Below are 17,072 nucleotides of genomic sequence, written 5' to 3' on the forward strand. Positions count from 1 at the left end.
AAAAAGACACACCCTGCATGGTCCCACCTCCAAGCTACACAAGGCAAACCCTCAGTTTGGAGGGTGATCACAAAGCATCTTGCAATAAGCAGCATAGTCTGCCTGCCCCACGGGGCTGACCTCTGTGGAGGAGGGCAAAGGCCACTGAAAGGGGATGGAGCTGCCCACATCCCCTGGGCCCTGCCCAAGTCATCATCGCCACCAAACCCCTTCATGGGGGCACTGGGGGTGTCCAACACTGGTTTCATTCCTCTTTGGCAGCCCCCAGCCCCACTGAAAGATGGCTGCCCTGCCCTGGACTCTGCTGCTTGTCTGCCTGTCGGCTCTGCACCATGGGGTAAGTCCCAGATCCACTCCTATTCCCAACTGAGCAAGGCCCTTCTCTCCCTTGGTGGGGGTCTTCATCCCAAGATGGAAAAATCGGACCATCTCAGAGTGTCTGGTTCATCTGCTCTGTCTGGCCATGGAGGAAGGACAGTGATGCCAAGGGCAGGGAAGGAAAAACCAATGCCGAGAAAGACATCTGAGCCACAGTGATACTCTTATTAAAGCCCAGGTTTTGACTCTGGGATTGTTCAAATCTGCCTTTAAAGGTGGCCAGGGCCCCGTTTGGGTGTTGCAACATTTCAAGTAGTCTTATCTATCTAGTGGCGGTGAGTTCCAGGGGTTGGAGTGAAATGGGTTGTGATGCTGAATGGTCTCTGCTCCCTTTCCTCTCTATAACAAAGTGATCCTCTTGTGCATTGTGCCACTGCTGGGCTGTGAGTTTTCTCTTCTGCTCCCAACATTCAGTTTTGTGAACGTTCCCTCTTTGCTCTGAGACCCCCCCTTCCACCTCTTCCTCCATCCCTGGCAGGGCTTGGACCAAAGAGAGGGAGCCCTTGCCAGCCCAGGGGGCTTATTCCGCCTGGTTTGTGTTCCAGGACCCCTCTGTGTCTGCCTTAGACTTGGAAGAAGATGCTCAGAGGAACATCCTCCTGGTAAGAAGAAGCCAAGCCCTTTCCTTTCCTCCACTTGGCTTTCCAGATCAGGAAGAAACAGCTGCTGCGGACCAAATCTGGGATATTAGCTACTCTGCAGGCAGTGGTTTATCATGATCTTGCCAACCTGTCACAAAAAGATGCTTCCAATGGGAGATGGAGGCAGGGGCCTTTGCTGTGTAAAGTGGGGCTCAGCATTCAGCAGCTGCCCTTCCCAAAGAGTAGACAGGAGACTTCCAAATGGTCCAGGATTGTATCTCCCATCAGGCTGGTGAACAAGATAGGTGTACAAGCCCAGCACATCTGGAGCGCATCAGTTGGGGATGGCTGGCTCAGCTGTATCTTCCTTTCCCTCTTTCAGCTCCAGCTACCTCTTTCTTTGCAGGGTCTCAGTGGGGATGAACCCCTAGGAGAGACCCCAGAGGGGGACGTCGTCCTGCAGGGGCCAGATCCACTCTTGACAACCACCGCAGTGCCCGGGACAGGACCCGAGATCCCAGAGTACCCACTGATCCCAACGTTGCTGCCTTCCAGTTTCCTCAACGATGCCCCCTTTGCTGGCGGGGAGATCCTGGCTAGGGAGGTGGAGGGCCTTGACGGGCAAGGATGGGACGGGCATGAAAACTCCTCTGAGGCCCTCGAGGACACCTCCAGACCCGGCTGCGAGGGCCACGTGCCCCCCAAGGCCATGTCGAAGGCTGCCCGCGGCATGATGAAGCTGGGCACGGAGCTCCTGAGGGAGGCAGAGCGGCAGTCCGGCACCCAAGAGAACATCTTCTTCTCTCCCTTCAGCATCAGCCTGGCACTCGCCCACCTGGCCCTGGGTCAGTATCTCCAGATCCCCCAAGACTCAAAACCCTTCCGGAGGATCTTTCCTCAGATCAAAAGCAGAGACAGTCCTCCTCACAAGGGCTTTGCTTCCGATGGAGCTATGTCCACAAGAGCCCCATCTCATTTGACTCACTAACTCTCTTTCAGGAGCGGAGAACGAGACAGAGCAGCAGCTTCTGGAGGTGCTTCATGCAAAGTCCATGCCCTGCTTCCACCAGGCCATGCACCGCGTCTCCCAGCACCTCAACAGGATGGCATTCAGCCTGGCCACAAGCCTTTACCTAGAAAAGGGTGAGAGACATGGGCACAGGAGGTAGCATGGAAGAAGCCTGCCCTCCTGGCAGCAAGGGGCACCACAGGTCTTTTCCACACAGGAAATTTTGAGGCCAAGCCCAGTGGGATAAGGGAGGTACCATCAAATGACTGGTGTTTTCAAATTAGACAAAAAGATGTAGCCCAAACCCCAGAAAGTCTGCTCTGAGATGCAGGCAGCCTTTTCCCCTGTACCATGAATGCAGCACTTCATCGTATTTTGTTGTCTCTAGCCTTGAATGCACTCATTCCTCCTCTCAATATCTCTCTCACGCAATGGAGGGTAGTTTGTAAACCTATTTTTATCTCAAAAAAAGTGGAAGTAAATAAAGGTCTACCAAGAGAAACAGAGAAGGAAACGGGGCACACTTCTGAGGGCTGGGCTGCTCTGGCATCTCACTGTGAAACTGGTCCTGGGGGCAGTTCCTGAACCCATTGCCTTGGGAGCTGACCAGCCCCACTCTGCTGATCTTGGGAGGAGGGCAGTTTTGTCATGCTTTGACCCACCTCCTTTGCTAAAACTCTCCGTTCTTGTGCCGAGCCCTTCCTAGGTTTCCCAGTGAAAGAGAAATTCCTGGAGGACTCTGAGAGGTTCTATGGGGCCAAACCATCCATCCTGACTGGGAACAGCGAGGCAGATCTTGAAGCCATCAACCACTGGGTGAAGGAAGCCACCAACGGGCAAATCCCTGCCATGCTCTCTGAGCTGCCGGCCAGCGTGGTCATGATCCTCCTCAATGCCATACACTTTCGAGGTGAGCACTTCCCATGCTCCCATCCTGCTGTCCTTGCTGGAAGAGCCAAGGGGGGATTGTCTCCTGTGGTCTATGGGCTCCTGTGGGGGAGCAGGTGGCAAAGATACGTTCGGAATCAAATCAATGTGAAGGAAGGCCTTGGCTGGCAAGTATCTTCAAAACTTCCTTCACGTGAGGTTGTAAAAACAGCAGATGGCCAAAGTCATCTCAAAAGCAGCACCTTTTCTCTTTTAAGATGCCTTTTCTAAATTGATGACTTCCATAGGCTTCATCCAAAAACAAAGACAGCCTGCTTCTTGCTGCAGGAATTGTTTTACCCCTTTGCAGATTTCAATCATCCCACTGCTGGTGGCTGTCATTTCATGGAAGGGTTCCTTCCTTCCACTCATAATTTGCAACCTCTTGGGGGGAAAGGGCAGAGCCTGAGAAACAAGCCCCCCCATGAGCCAAGTCATCCCTCTCCTCTTTCTGGCTTTTCCTTTTTGGGGGGCGGTGGCGGCGGCAGGATTTTGGAAGACCAGGTTTGACCCCCAGCTGACTGAGCTGAGCACTTTCCATCTGGACAATGAGTTCACCATCTCCGTGGAGATGATGAAGGCGCAGGTGTACCCGCTCAGCTGGTTCATGGTGGATCCCCTGGACGTCCAGGTGAGCATCACACGACCTCCTCCTCACAAGGAGCTTGGCTTCGCCATTCATTCGCTCCCCATACCTTCAGAAAGAAGCAGAGAAGGGGCCTGTGGGAGGGGGCTTCTGAGTGGGCAAAGACTCTGCTTCTCCTGGCTTGCTCCCTTTTGTGTCCAAGATGTGCCTGGCCTTTTGCTGCTCAGTTGTATGGCTCATCCGTCTTGCATGCTCTTCTCATGGCTCCTTCCAGATTGCCAGATTCCCCTTCAAGGGCAACACCAGCTTTGTCGCCATTGTTCCAAACCACTTTGAAGGCAACTTCTCTCAGCTGCTCTCCAAACTCAGCCAGGCCGACCTCCGCAACCCCTTCCCCAAAGAGAGGCCCACCATGGTCAAGATGCCAAAGTTGAGCTTGCACCACCGCCTGGACCTCAACCGGGCCCTCTCCCGATTAGGTGAGAGAAAGAGAGAGCCTTTGCCACGTGGCGGGGGGGGGGGGGGGGGGCTGCGCCCGCCCGCCTGTCTCTTCATTGTGCTCCACCAAAGGGGGGCTCTCCCACCCTCCTGGCTCTTACGCTTTTCCCACATGTGTTCTTTGCCTTCGTAGTATTTCATTTCTGTTGACTCTATGTGCAAACTGACTGCTTGGAATCCATATCAAAGATCGTCTTAAGTGTAGGGAAAATATGTTATTAAGGAAATTACACGTCTGGGAGACGGAGAAGGATGGAGCCGGCTGGCTAGAGCACCATGACTAACACCAGGGCTGCTGGGGGGCTGGTCTATGGGGGGGGGCAGGAGAGGCAGAGGCAGCCAGGCAGGCCTCCTCCCCATCTCCTCTGATCTCCATCTCCAGGGTGCAGTTGTGCTCTTGGGGTTTTTTCAGAAGGAGAGCAGGAACAGTCTGGTAGTTCTTCCCCTTTTAACGCTTCATCTGGGGAGGGCTGGAAAGGGCTTCAAGAGCTTCTCTGCAGTATATTTGGGGCAGGGGGTTTCCCCACTATCCCAGGTTTCTTCTCCTTTCCACCTTTCTAACAATTTTAGACACTTGATCCGTGTTCTTCTACATTAGTTTGGATTTGGCTGGAAGTATGAATGTCAGGAGAAGCAGAAATGATGTCCTCTTGGCACATTCTTCTCTGCCTTTAAAAAAATGGTTGTTCCAGAAGAGCCTGGCCCAAACACTCCTCCCGTTGTTGCGCTGGTGTTTCCTCCTCACCGGTCAGTTCCTGGGGTGCCTCCTGACCTGATGGCTCTTCCTCTCCTCCTTCTGTAGGTCTTGGGGAGCTGTTTTCTTCCCCCAACCTCTCTGGCATTGCAGAGGGGCCCCTTATGGTCTCCAGCATCCAGCATGAGGCCGCCTTGGAGCTCACGGAGGCTGGAGTGGAGGCCTCGGCCGCCACCAGCGTGGTGATGTCTCGCTCGCTCTCTGCCTTCCACCTCAACCGGCCTTTCCTCTTCATCATCTTCGAGGACACACTGGGAGTCCCCCTTTTCTTCGGCAGCATCCGGAACCCCAACCCCAGTGCTCCCCGGCAAAGGAAAATGAGCGACTGTATTCGAACAAGCGACGGGGATTCCTCGGGGGCCTGCCTGACAGACTCTGAGAAGCCCTGAAGGGCCTTTGGGATGCAGCAACACACCAGGGCCACTGTGCTGTTGTCCTCCAGAGTTTTTCAGGGACTCTCCTCAGATTCCCAAGTAGCAGACCAGCCACAAAAGCCACAGCCACCCTATGGGCCAACTTTCGGGAAGGGTTTGCGGTTCTATACCCAGCCCTAAAGCTTCAAAATGTAGCTACATTAACATGTCTGCCTCCAAATGGAAATGGAAATGCTTTGGGATACTGGGGCGGGTGGAGGGAGAACCTGAGTCCTGGTTCGGTGGGAAACTGTTGCCCCATTCACAATAAAAGCAACCCCCCCCCCTTCTGAAAAATATCCACTGAGGCTTCTGAATGGCCAACTGATTCTATCAGGAGGGCAATGACAGGCCATACTGTCTCTGGTTATTACTTCTCAATAATTATTACTCTCTGAAACTTTTATTAACATTAAAGTATCTTTATCCCTCCTTTTATTGTTGGATTTCAAAGTGCCAGACAGATAAAACAATAGACAAGTTAAGGACATTAAAACTGCACGAACAGGATAGAAACATCAAATGCAACAACGTGTTAGAACAGTTTAAAAGGCTATGGCAATTAAAAACCATGTACACGTTCAATTCAAATAAATTAAGCCCCAAGGTTTCAAAAGAAAGCCAGGTCTTAGCTTGGTGCCACAGCTGGGAAGGCACCATCTTGTCTCCACTGGTGGAACCCAGGAGAGGGCTCCTCCTGCAGAGCTGAGGTCTTGGACAGGCATCTCTGTTCCTCCAGGTGTCAAGGAAAGCCACAGAGTCCACTTGGGCCTCCAGAGACAGAGATGGACCCAGGAGGGCTCCCAAGCTGCACTTCTGCTCGTTCAGAGGGAGTACAACCCCATCCCAGGGAGATGGCTTTCCCAGTTCCTGGACCCAAATCCACAGAGACAGAGGTTCTCACCTCTGCGTGTGTGTATGGCAATTCTTGCTTGCACATGTCTCTCTGTCTGGAAAGAAGAGGGTGCTGAAGAACTTCCTCTAAGCTACCCCCCAAATCCTGGAACAAATGACCTCCTTCCTTCCTGGAAAGGCACTCTCCGTTTTGCCGCCCAAGCAGGGCACCAGCATTTGCCGGGTGGTGCAGCTGGTGGGTGTCAAAAACAGGAGGAGGCTGCTTTAAGAGCCCCCTCCGTGGAAGCTGTAACCTGAAGCCTGCTAATGGCTGGGCTGGGAGAGCCTCTTGGCTGGCTGGCAGGCAGGCGGCTGTGCAGCCCCATTATAAGTCCCAGGCCTCCCTGGCGCCTTCCCACACAGCCTGGACCAGGACAGCGGCAGCACAGGACAGGACAAGAGACCGAGGTAAGAGAAGGCAAAAGAAGGCATGCCACGGGAGGAGAAGTAGTAGTAGTAGCAGCTCTTTGGGTTGTCACTCTGGGGTGGGGAAGGGTGGGATGGATGGGAGTACTTCCTTGGAACAAAGAGCCCAGCCAAGGACCTGTCCCAACTCAGCATGGATGGGAGGCAGTGCTCCTGGGAGGCTGCGGGAAACACAAATGGGGCACCTTCCACCCAAGAGCTCCCCAGAAGCCCTTGCTCCTACTGCTCTGGAGTGGGTCGCTACCATGGGGAATCATCTTTGCAACAGAGACAACAGCAAACAGATCAGGAACAAGTGACAAAGAGGATGAAGGGGTGTATTAGAGGAAACATGACAGAGTCCACACCAACACTTACAGTACTTTACTGCTGGGCAAATTCTGCATTTTTTTCCTATGGGGAGAGGGGGAATCCCTAGGAGACACTTGCACCAGGTAAAAGCCATACCAGCTCCCAGAATCATGCCCTTTTAGGATGGAGCCACAGTCCACCACTATGCCTAGCACCTTTTCCAGTTCCTGGGCAGGGATAGACCTTGTTGCATGTTGAGAAAAATAAAACCGAGCCAAACCCCTTTTGCAAGGCCTGAATTACAGTTTGGCTTTTACCCCTTGCTAAAGACTTTTCCTCTTCAAGCCTTGGAAAACACACCATGTCCCAAGAACCACCCAACTCTGGCTAATGTTGAGAATCCTCCCCGTTTATTTCCTCTCTTGGCTGCCTCTTCCAGAACTGGGTAATAATAGAAGCCAGATGTTGAGGACGGCACAAAAGTACAGCAGGCTGCCATTGAGCCTCTCAGCAAAATGCAGGCATCCGGAGCCTCCGTTGTCCCTGAGAAAGATGGGATTTGAGGGGAAAGGATATGGGGGCTGCTTGACACTGCTCTGGGGAGCAGATCTAGGAGAAGCCTCTGTTTCCAGGTGGAGGGAGCAGTCTTGCAGGCACATGTTTCCTCAGGTGTCGGCAGGCACAACGGTCATGGCAGGGCTGTGTTCCTCTGGAATCCCTTTCTCTCAGTGCACAGATTTGGCTGGTCCAGCTCCTGCCTTTCCTTCCCTCGCAGGCTTTTCAGGGTGTAGCTGCTATTCCCAGGCAGCCCGCATGGTGCCATGCTTCAGGGATATGGCTTTTGTGTCTGCTGAGGTCGTGGATTACCCTTTGGACCAAACAGAGGGGGCTCTGCTTCCCCTCTGCAAACACCAGCAATGAGTTAATGCCAGAAAAGCTGCTTGGCTCCCTTTCTGCCCAGGACCTCCTCTGAGCCCATCTCCTCCATGCCCATTAGGACATAAAAGTCGCCTAATGGAGGAGAAGAAAGGGCACCCCATTATTCCCAGTAAACAATTTGCAAATTTGGCAGCCGGTCCTGAACAAGCAAGCAGGGCCCTAGGGAGCCTCTAATTCCACAAGAGAATCTGGGCCGGAAATTGCCACCTCAAAGCAGCACTCCATTGGCATTCACATGGGCAAAGCAGGCTACAAACTCCATTCTTGTTCCTCTCCATGACTGCTGGGGAAGAATGCAGCCCATACACGTGTCAAAAGGATCAGACCCAAGGCCAGGCGTGTCCAGCATTCCAGCATTGTGGATACCAGAGACCTCATGAGATCATGAGCTGCACAGTTTAACTGGGTGCTCCGAGGGAGACATTTTTGTTTACACCTCAACTTTCCCACAACACCCTGCAGTAGCACCTCTTAGGTGTCGTTGGCTTTTAGTATTACAACTGGGCAATCAAAGAAAGAGATTTGCTGCTCCAAGGAAAGGCAGTTCCATGCCCGGGTCCCTCGTCCTCATTTGCACTGAGGACAGGAGGGGCTGACGGCGACTCACATCCCTACTTTCCCCACAGGCCCCGCCATGCGAATTCTGGTGGTTCTTCTGTGTCTGGGACTCCTAGTGTTCTCCTGCAGAAGCCAAGATTCAGGCACAAGCACCAACCAGCAGGTGAGTTTCAGAGAGTTAGGGTTCTCTTAGGGTGCAGAATACATGCCTTAAGCATTTGGAAGCCACCTTCACCTCATGTTCAAAAACATGTTAGCTGACCCAAAAGTTGTGGGTTGGGCTGGAACCCCTACCCCTAGCTCCAGCCTTCCTTTTCCTGGTGCCCTCCAGCCATGGGCTTATGAGACAGACAGCTGTATGGGAGCTGTAGTGCAACCCACCTGAGAAGCACCAGGTGGGGGAAGGCCAAGTAAACAAGGGGGAAAAATACTCAAAAGGTACCCTCTTCCTTTTTCACTTAGAGAATTCCCTTGAGTTGTCTTGCAGGATTGACAGTCGGGGGAACCAGAAAAGGGCCAGTCCCTTCTGGCTTTCATCATCACGAGTTTCAGAACCAGATGATTCTAAGCACGCAAATTCCATCTCTCCAAGGATCCTGAGGCCGACACTGAAGGTGGGGTGGAAGAGGAAGACCCCTTCTACAAGAGCCCTGTGAACAAGTTGGCTGCAGCCGTCTCCAACTTCGGCTATGACCTCTACCGCCAGCAGTCCAGCCAGACGCCCAGCGCCAACGTGCTGCTCTCGCCCTTCAGCATCGCCACAGCCCTCTCAGGCCTTTCTTTGGGTGAGCGACTCCTCTCTTCCTTGCTGCTCCTGTATTGCCACCCTGAGGGTTGGGGGAAGAGAGGGAGAAGTTAATGGGCTTTACTTGGTGGTTGGCAGGTGCGGGAGAACGGACGGAAGACATCATATCGCGGGCTCTGTTCTATGACCTGCTCAACAAGGCTGAGATCCACAGTAACTACAAGGAGCTCCTGGCTGGCATCGCAGCCCCCACCAAAGGCTTGAAGACAGTTTCTCGCCTCATCATGGAAAGAAGTAAACCTCGTGTGCCTAGTTTGGGGGTGGTGAGGGTGGCAGAGGGGCACCAGCACCACAGTGAAGGACTGCTGAGAACCTGTTAAAACAAGTGGCCCCTTTGCCACCTCCCCCAAAGCAAAAGCCCCAAACCATTTGTACACAGAACTACCTGAGCCCAACTGGCTACAAACATTGTCAGCTGCCTTGAGCTGCCTTTAGTGGCAAGGCAGGATGTGACTGTACCAAATGAATGAGACTGCTGATCCTTTCCTGGGGCCCTTGTCCAGTAGCTCCTTAGAAGACCCACTGCATGGCGTTTGGCTGCTTCCAAAGCTCAGATCCCATGACACCTAACTTCCACTCCAAGCAGTGCTGAGCATGATGGGATTTTTCTGGTCTCCCTTCAGGGCTAAGGATGAAAATTGGCTTTGTGAATGAGCTGGAGAAGTCCTATGGCGTCCGTCCCAGAGTGCTGAGTGGAAATGCCCGAGCCGACTTGCAAGAGATCAACAACTGGGTGCAGCAAAGGACTGGTGGGAAGGTCACCAGGTTCTTGGGGGAGATCCCTGATGGAATCAGCATCTTCCTCCTCGGTGCTGCATATTTCAAAGGTAAGGGGAGACTCTTGCTATGTGAGGGAAGACAGCGGAGACAGAGAACAACCCCAGAAGTGATAGTAGGAGATAACTAACTTCCCTTGCGCTAGCATCGGCCAGGAAGGTAGTGACTGTCCGGCATCCCCTTCTGCTCCTCTACAGGAGGGGTTACAGCGCCAAAGACCATCTCAAGGAGAAGCATGACAAAGAGGATGGGAACACTAACCCTTGCCTTCCTTCCTCAACCACAGGACAGTGGGTGACCCGATTTGACAACAAGCTCACCAAGCTACACGACTTCCACCTGGATGAAGAGAGGACCGTGAGGGTGCCCATGATGTCAGCCCCACAGGCCATCTTGAAATATGGCTTTGACTCGGAGCTCAACTGCAAGGTGGGTAGGCAATTCAGCAGGCCGATCTGTACTCCCTCAAATTGCAAACGGCATCCAAAATGACTGGAAACCTGTGCCTGGTTTCGACTGTTTTTGATTTTTTAAAATGTATTACTTCATTAACATGTTTACACTCCGCCCAATATCTACAAATCTCAGGGCTGCAGCCAATGCAATCAAGCCACTCAAAGCAATTTGAAATAGGAAGCTGCAGTTCTTTCCATTTGCCATTGAGCTACACTGGCCAAACTCACCCCTTTGCTGATGAGCATGTGCAGCATAAAGGAAAGCTAGCATTTGCCACAACGGGGAAAGGTTTCAAGGGTCAGAATCCTTGTGGGCTGGAGGCCAAGCAGGTGGGGGACCTCAGCCCCCGCAAGAGATGCGAAAGAAACCCCTCTAGAACCTCTGGGTCTAACGCTTTGCTTCCTTTCCTCTTCCCCTGGTCACCATGCCAGATTGCACAACTCCCCCTGACAGGAGGCATCAGCATCATGTTCTTCCTGCCCCAAAGCGTGACCCAGAATATGACCCTGATTGAGGAGAGCCTCACCTCCGAGTTTGTCCATGACATTGACAAGCAGCTGAAGACCGTCCACGCGGTGCTGAGCATGCCCCGGCTCAAACTGACAGCAGAGACTGGGCTCACTGGCACCCTCCAGGAAATGCGTACGTACTTGACCTGGTTCTCCCAAGGAGTAAGGCCTAGTGCCAAGACTGGCTGGGCATGCGCTATACCCTACTCTGGCCAAAGCTACAGGCCAGGCAGAGGTGGGATGGAGAGCACTGATGAAATCTTTCCAACCGCTAAACATCTGTCCAGTGGGGTGGGTATCCAGAGTGCTCTTGCACATGGAGGCTCTCCTCCAGCAGCTGAAACTAGCAGCCAGATTCTCCACAAATAGATTCTCATCCCCTGAGAAAGTGGGGCAGAGGCAGCAGCAATAGCTTCTGGCAACATATTGTACAACTGGAACACAAAGCTGCCCTTCTTTCTATCTGGCACCTGCTGCCAGTTTCATTGGGTGACCAGAGGTCAAATCTTCATGTTGAATCAGCCACACAATGCCCAAACGATGGTACCAGCTTCTCCGCTGGCTGGCTTTCCTCGTCTCTGGCTTTCCTTTCCTCTTTTACATCAAGAGCTAGCTCGGGTCCTCCTAGCTAATGAGACGTCTGTCTTCTCTCTGCAGGGCTCCAGGCGCTCTTCTCAACACCTGACTTCAGCAAGATTGCCGCAAAGGCCATCAAGCTCTCCCACGTCCAACACAAAGTGGCCCTGGAACTCGGGGAAGATGGGGTCAGCTCTGTGTTCACGCCAGACACGGAGGCTGCCCGCCTGAACTTCCCCATCGACTATCACCTGGACAAGCCTTTCCTCTTTGTGCTCCGGGACAATGAGACAGGCACACTCCTCTTCATCGGGAAAATCCTGGACCCCCGGAGTACTTAGACCCCCTCAACAGCCACCAAGCACTGCCAAAGGGTGGGTCTGCTCTGCCACACCCAGGCTGTGTATTCTGTACCACAATAAATGTGCTTCTGCCTTAAACATGCCTTGAGAACAGCTCTCTCTCAGGGTCAAGGGGACCTTATTTCATGGCTGGCTGGCAAAGTGTACAAAAGGAGGCAGAAATGGAGGCAGGAAAGAAGCACCAGCCCTCTGCCTTGTTTCCCCTTCCATTCTGGGAGACTCTCAGGGTCGCCAGCAATGCAATGCTTCACAATAAAGTAATGACTTTCTGGGACAGGGGGAGTGGCCGAGTGAGTCAGGGGCTTAGGTCTGGAATCTAGAGGTGCTGTACATGTGTGTCTGTGCACACGCATGTGCTCCCATCCATGCACAGTCATGCTGTTTTTTCCATAGGTTCTGCAGGAGGAGCAGCACACATGTGTGCACAAGTGTTTTGCCCAGGTGGACCAGCTTCTCTGGATCCAAACACCACCTAGCAATCCTATTCACTGTCAACTTGCCTTTTCTTTCACAGAGAGAGCAAGAAGGGGACAAAGAAAGCAAGAGAACTGTTCACAGTCACTGCCACCGGAGGGTGGGAAGCAATGTCCCTGTGGAGAGGGTCCCTCCTGCCACTCAGCACTCTCTCACACACCAGCCCACTCATATCGTCCTGCCAGCCTCTTTGAATAGCTGTCAGTAGACTAAGCAAACATTACAGGAGGAGCTTTAGCTGAGTGGGAGTGGAGTGCCCTTGATTTGCATGTGGGGTGGGGGGCATAGGTTCAGTCCTCAGCATCTCCAGGTCTTGAGTGAGGGGAAGTACCATGAGGCTTCCCGTTAGAGGAGGCAAGGATGGGCTGGAGCTGGATGGAGAAATAGTCTGCCTGGGCACAAGACCACTCCCTGTGACTTGAGAACCGGGAAGCACAGAAAGGAGGGGATTTCCAGCCCTGCTGGCTGGGAAGATTTAATGAAGTGTGCCAACATCACATGAGCCACACTGTCTGGATTCCCTCAAATGCCAGGGCTGTGTCTTCACCCCTCACATAACGTAATGTCACACAGCAGCCTCTGCCTCATCTGTGGCTGTATCACAACCCCACTTACAGTATTGCAGTTGTGGCGGCTTCAGCGGGGGCTCCTTTGAGCAGCTCCTGCAGGCAGGCTCTCATCTCCCGCAGCTCCTGGACCTGGGTATCCTGAGGACCCAGCTGCACCAACAAGACCGCCTCGGCCTTCTCCACTGCCTGCAGGGCTTCTAGGATGGCATGCCTGGCAAAAAAGGAGAGAGAGCTGAAGAAAGAGAATGAAGGGCAGTTGGATCCCACAGCAGAAGGACCGGCAGATTCTCAGCCCAGAGGATGCAGAGTCCACAAGAGAAAAAATAAGGAACCATGAGAGGAAAGGGGGAGCGGATAATTAAGAGGACCCCAGGAAGGAAAAAAAGACAACAAGGGCTCTCAAAGACAATTTTAGCTCTTCCATTCTCATAGGTTTAATTCTTTAAATGCATCAATCCCTTCCTGCACCCCAAAGGGGTCCTGAAGTGATTTAGGAAAGAATAAAAACATAACGTATGAGTAACTGAAAAATTCAGATGAAAACGACCAAATAAAAAAATATCCATAAATATGCCCATATGGACCAAAAACCCCACAACCCATCTTACAACCAGCACAGAGGTTAATAACAAAAACAACTAAGACTACTGGGCCACAGAACTTATCCAGCGCCTATGAAAGCAGATACACCTTCGCCCAGTGCCCAGAGGTCACAGCTTGCGCTGGGTGAGCTTCCCTGGGAAGTGGGGCCACCACCGAAAAGGCCTGTTTCTCCATGGCCACCCACTGAGCAACTCTCTCAGTGGGGGCCCAGAGAGTAGGGCCTCCTTGGGTGTTGATTTCAGGGTCCTGGCAAATTCACAAAGAGAACGGAAACCCCTCAAGTTCTCAAGCTGCACAGAGCTTTTAAAGCTCAAAATATGCCAACCCAAACTAAGAGGCTGGCTCTGTGTGTTGCTCCCTCCAGCGAGTGCTCCTGCAAGGACTCTCTCCTGCCTCCCAGCATCAGGGTGGCAGGAGGGGGGCAAAGGGGAGCAGCCCACGCCAGGGTGCCCTCCCACCACTGATGGGAAAGAGTGAGTTGCATAGGCTCAGAACACCCTGTTCCAGTCAGAGACTTGGCTGCCACCTTTGGTACTAGCTGGTTTCCAGGCTGTCTTCAAAGCCAGCCCAAGGTAAAGGGCTGTGCAACCCTCTAGCTCAGAGCTTACCGGGCTAGACCTCCTACTGGACCAGGAGGTCCAGCAGGAGTTCCTCTAATGGAACACCACTTGTTCCTCTAATGATGAGGACGGGGTTAAGAGCATAACAAGGAACACAGACAACCCCCCATTCTCTACTCAGTTTTTTTTTGCACAAATGCTAAACAGAGCAGGAGCTCCACACTGAAGTCACTCTCCAGCAAAGAGCAGCCATCCCTGGGCATCTTTTTGTTCAGTAAATATCTGAGATGACCCCTGATCAACCTGAGAAGGGAGTGGGTCCCAGCATCTCCTGCTATGCCCCTGCCTACTACAAATTCAAAACACACACCCATGGGCTTCCACAGAGGGTGGCAAAGGGCAAGGAGGGGAGACTCACCCATTGAAGAGGACCTGGGCCAGTTTGAAGAGCTCCTGGCCTGCTTCGATGCTAGAGGGTCCGTAATGACCTTCCACAACCCATATGCTCCTGCGCAGATGTGCTGCTGCTTCCTGCCATTTCCCTGGTGGCAGAGAAGGAGAAGAGGCCTGTGAGAGTCCAGATATGAGCAAGGGGCTCCAGCCCTCTTCCCCTCAGTTACCACAGCAGGCTTTCACGATCTTTAATGCCATGTCCTGCTTATCTCATGCATGGTGGCTGCCTCTGGCTATAAGCAGTAGAGTTCTCCTTCTGTCTGTTACTTCCTCTGGCCCTCCCCTTCTTGTCTTGTTCCTTTTGGTACCACTGTGAGCTACCTGAAATTATTTGGGACCATCAACCAATGAGGCCAGTTCCCTGCTCACCCCTAATTTGGAATACTTTTCAAACAAAATAAAAGACTCCATCAAATCTGGAAGATACCAAGAGGAGGACAGCACAGGGGGAAGCTGGGGTGAGGTGGAAGGCAGAAATGCACCCGAGCTGGAACAGAACATACACCTTGAGGAGGTCCTCCTGGGGTCCCTCTGGCCCCTTACCTAGGATGACATGTGCCTGCGCCAGGTGATCCTCAATTTCACCCACCAGCAGATGCCTCGAGGAGAGGAACCCCTTGGCTTCCAGCTGGCACTTCTGCAGTAGCTCTATTGACTGACCTGAGGATTCAGAAGGAGTCTGACGTGAGAATCCCTATCATTATCACCAGCATCACCACCCCTGACAAAGGCCCAGTAAGCGGTCACATATGGAAACGGTGTTGGTATGACCAGCACAGGGAGCCCCTGTAGAAGAAAAGGGCTGACTCCAAAATGCTGGGCTCACACAAACATGAACTGGGGCTCTGTAATATTGTGCCACTTCAGGTTTCTTGTATCTGCATGAATGTCTTTCTCTCCCTTTTTCCAGAAGGCTGTTTGCCAGGCTGAAGTGGCATCTTCCAAAGCTCTCACATGCCAGCTGGGTGGGGCAATGCTGCCATCTTCTGGTCAGGACTGGGGCATCTATGAAGAGAGAGCTGCCGTAGGTGGGCTCTTACCTGGCTTGCCCTGCTCCAGAAGCTCCATGGCTGTCTTGGTGAGCTGGCGAAGATCACGCAGCTGATTCTGGAAGCCCTCCTCAGGGATCAGGGCTGTGCAGCTGCTGCTGGAACAGCGGAGCAGGCGTTCTCCCTGTAAAGTTGACCTCATCACTGTTTCTGCCCAAACTCAGCTTGCAAAAGTGCCTCATTCCTGGCCCTTCAGAGGTAGGCAGCCACATTATCCCACATGCAATTGCAGGGTGCTAGTGCTTCTCCCCTTCCCCTTTGCAGGGCTGGCCTAAATTCTACCAGACTCTACCAGGCAGAATCTCTCTTTGGAGCAAATGGCAGAAGGTTGCCATTGGTGCCCTGCTTCTCTAGGGTTACAAAGCATGGAGGCAACAGCAAGGAGCAGACAGCTGCAAAACTACTGTTCCAAGTCAGGCCCACAGCCCAGCTTAATCAAAACAGAGGAGTCAAACCAAGAGCAGGGCAATGCCATGAGGATCTAGCTCCTCTTCTTCAGAGGCAACATAGAGGGGGAAAGAGTCGCTGCTTTCAGGAGCCGGTGGGCTCCAAGTGGAGCAAGGGGAGAAGTAGAAGGCTGGGCCAGACTGAGGAAGGCTGATCTTACAAGCACAAACTAAGGAATAAAGTTCAGCCACCACTTGAGCCTTACCTGCATGGGGGCGTTGCAGGTAGGGCAGCAGAAGCCATCCTCTCTGGGGGATGCCTCGTTTCTGGACTTGGGACCCAGCTCCTCTGTGCAAGATGGACACTGGCATTCAAAGAAATACTGGGAACGGAGGCTCTTGCGCCTCTCCTTGGCCCCCATCCTGCACCTGTGAGGCCCTGCAGAGAGAGGAGAAACTGAGGTGAGGTGTCATCACAGGGAGAGGTCAGCATGGCTCCTTGAGAAAGAAGCTTCTGAACAGCCCTCTCCACAGCTGCTCTCTCCCGCCTTTCAGAAACTGATGTGTTTGCCAGCCATCTTAACACTCATTTTGCATCTCAACTTTGTACATATGCTTATAGACACATGTATATAAAATGTAGGTATGCTCTTAGAAACTCACAGAAGAGATCATTTGGCAGTTGAGGCATTGCAAACTGCAGCTGAAGCAGCATCCACAGCCAGACTGTACTACAAAGCCAGACAACTCGCTCATCATCATCATCATCACCACCACCACCCTCCTCCTCCACCTGAGCAGGGCGCTGAAGAGGAAACTGTCCACCTGAGCAGCATATGCAGTGACCCCATGGCCCTGGCTGCTCTTGCACCTGCTGATGCGCAACTTCCATTTTGACTCACAGGTTCCCTGAGCTGGAAAAATTCCATCTGTTTGGTCACCCAGAAATGTGATGCCGATAACTATTTAAAAATTTATGCCTCACTAAACACTTGGCTGGGCTCTTGAAGGCGCTTGCAGTGCCAGGTACAGGAACTGAAACCCAAATTGTAAAACCACAGAACTCAGACAAAAATCATCATTTTTTTAAAAAAGATGAATCTACGAACGCCATAAGGTTGGCAAAGCATTCCAAGTTCCTCTGTCTGAATATCATACTCAAGCTGCTGGACCAGAAATCTGAAAAGCAGTCTGCCTGCAGCAATTCTAGCGTCCCCAAGCCTCCTTGTTGGAGGACCT

At 52.6% G+C, this 17,072-nt stretch overlaps 3 protein-coding genes across 5 annotated transcripts in view; 2 read left to right on the forward strand and 1 right to left on the reverse strand.

Moving 5' to 3' along the window:
- LOC149301356 (protein-lysine N-methyltransferase SMYD4-like) overlaps positions 1–17,072 on the reverse strand; it is a 36,279-nt gene that overhangs the window by 14,197 nt on the left and 5,010 nt on the right. Inside the window, exons 7-12 of one of the 2 annotated variants that reach the window (XM_089483905.1) lie at positions 16,100–16,272; positions 15,439–15,571; positions 14,942–15,058; positions 14,364–14,487; positions 12,829–12,993; positions 9,024–9,081 (exon numbers count right to left, since the gene is read on the reverse strand). In XM_089483905.1, the coding sequence (XP_089340031.1) occupies positions 9,024–9,081; positions 12,829–12,993; positions 14,364–14,487; positions 14,942–15,058; positions 15,439–15,571; positions 16,100–16,272 (770 nt within the window). Of the gene's footprint in view, positions 1–9,023; positions 9,082–12,828; positions 12,994–14,363; positions 14,488–14,941; positions 15,059–15,438; positions 15,572–16,099; positions 16,273–17,072 lie in introns of those variants that run through there. The other variant, XM_089483906.1, reaches the window with a different exon arrangement.
- Positions 262–5,578, forward strand: LOC149301358 (alpha-2-antiplasmin-like). Of its 2 annotated transcripts, none has more exons than XM_089483909.1 (8): positions 262–337; positions 924–980; positions 1,342–1,804; positions 1,959–2,102; positions 2,675–2,878; positions 3,384–3,526; positions 3,756–3,960; positions 4,782–5,578. In XM_089483909.1, exons 1-8 carry the CDS (start codon positions 281–283, stop codon positions 5,120–5,122), a joined length of 1,614 nt encoding a protein of 537 aa, XP_089340035.1. In that variant the 5' UTR covers positions 262–280; the 3' UTR covers positions 5,123–5,578. The 2 variants fall into 2 exon arrangements, with proteins under 2 accessions (XP_089340035.1, XP_089340036.1); XM_089483910.1 differs by having other exon boundaries at positions 1,366–1,804.
- LOC149301359 (pigment epithelium-derived factor-like) lies at positions 8,331–11,817 on the forward strand. The gene is made up of 7 exons (XM_089483911.1): positions 8,331–8,417; positions 8,847–9,039; positions 9,138–9,293; positions 9,683–9,886; positions 10,123–10,265; positions 10,724–10,934; positions 11,459–11,817. Exons 1-7 carry the CDS (start codon positions 8,331–8,333, stop codon positions 11,716–11,718), a joined length of 1,254 nt encoding a protein of 417 aa, XP_089340037.1. The 3' UTR covers positions 11,719–11,817.

The sequence above is a fragment of the Sceloporus occidentalis genome, unplaced genomic scaffold (assembly GCF_023333645.1).
Source record: "Sceloporus occidentalis isolate IW3139 unplaced genomic scaffold, rSceOcc1.0.p SCAF_21, whole genome shotgun sequence".
NCBI lineage: Eukaryota > Metazoa > Chordata > Lepidosauria > Squamata > Phrynosomatidae > Sceloporus > Sceloporus occidentalis.

Bases quoted from the DNA above. Each gene is read 5' to 3' on its own strand.
- LOC149301358 (XM_089483909.1), top strand. From the start codon at position 281: ATGGCTGCCCTGCCCTGGACTCTGCTGCTTGTCTGCCTGTCGGCTCTG. The intron at 1,805-1,958 runs GTCAGTATCTCC...ACTCTCTTTCAG, and splicing joins ACTCGCCCACCTGGCCCTGG to GAGCGGAGAACGAGACAGAG. The intron at 2,103-2,674 runs GTGAGAGACATG...AGCCCTTCCTAG, and splicing joins AAGCCTTTACCTAGAAAAGG to GTTTCCCAGTGAAAGAGAAA.
- LOC149301359 (XM_089483911.1), top strand. From the start codon at position 8,331: ATGCGAATTCTGGTGGTTCTTCTGTGTCTGGGACTCCTAGTGTTCTCC. The intron at 8,418-8,846 runs GTGAGTTTCAGA...CATCTCTCCAAG, and splicing joins GCACAAGCACCAACCAGCAG to GATCCTGAGGCCGACACTGA. The intron at 10,935-11,458 runs GTACGTACTTGA...TTCTCTCTGCAG, and splicing joins TGGCACCCTCCAGGAAATGC to GGCTCCAGGCGCTCTTCTCA.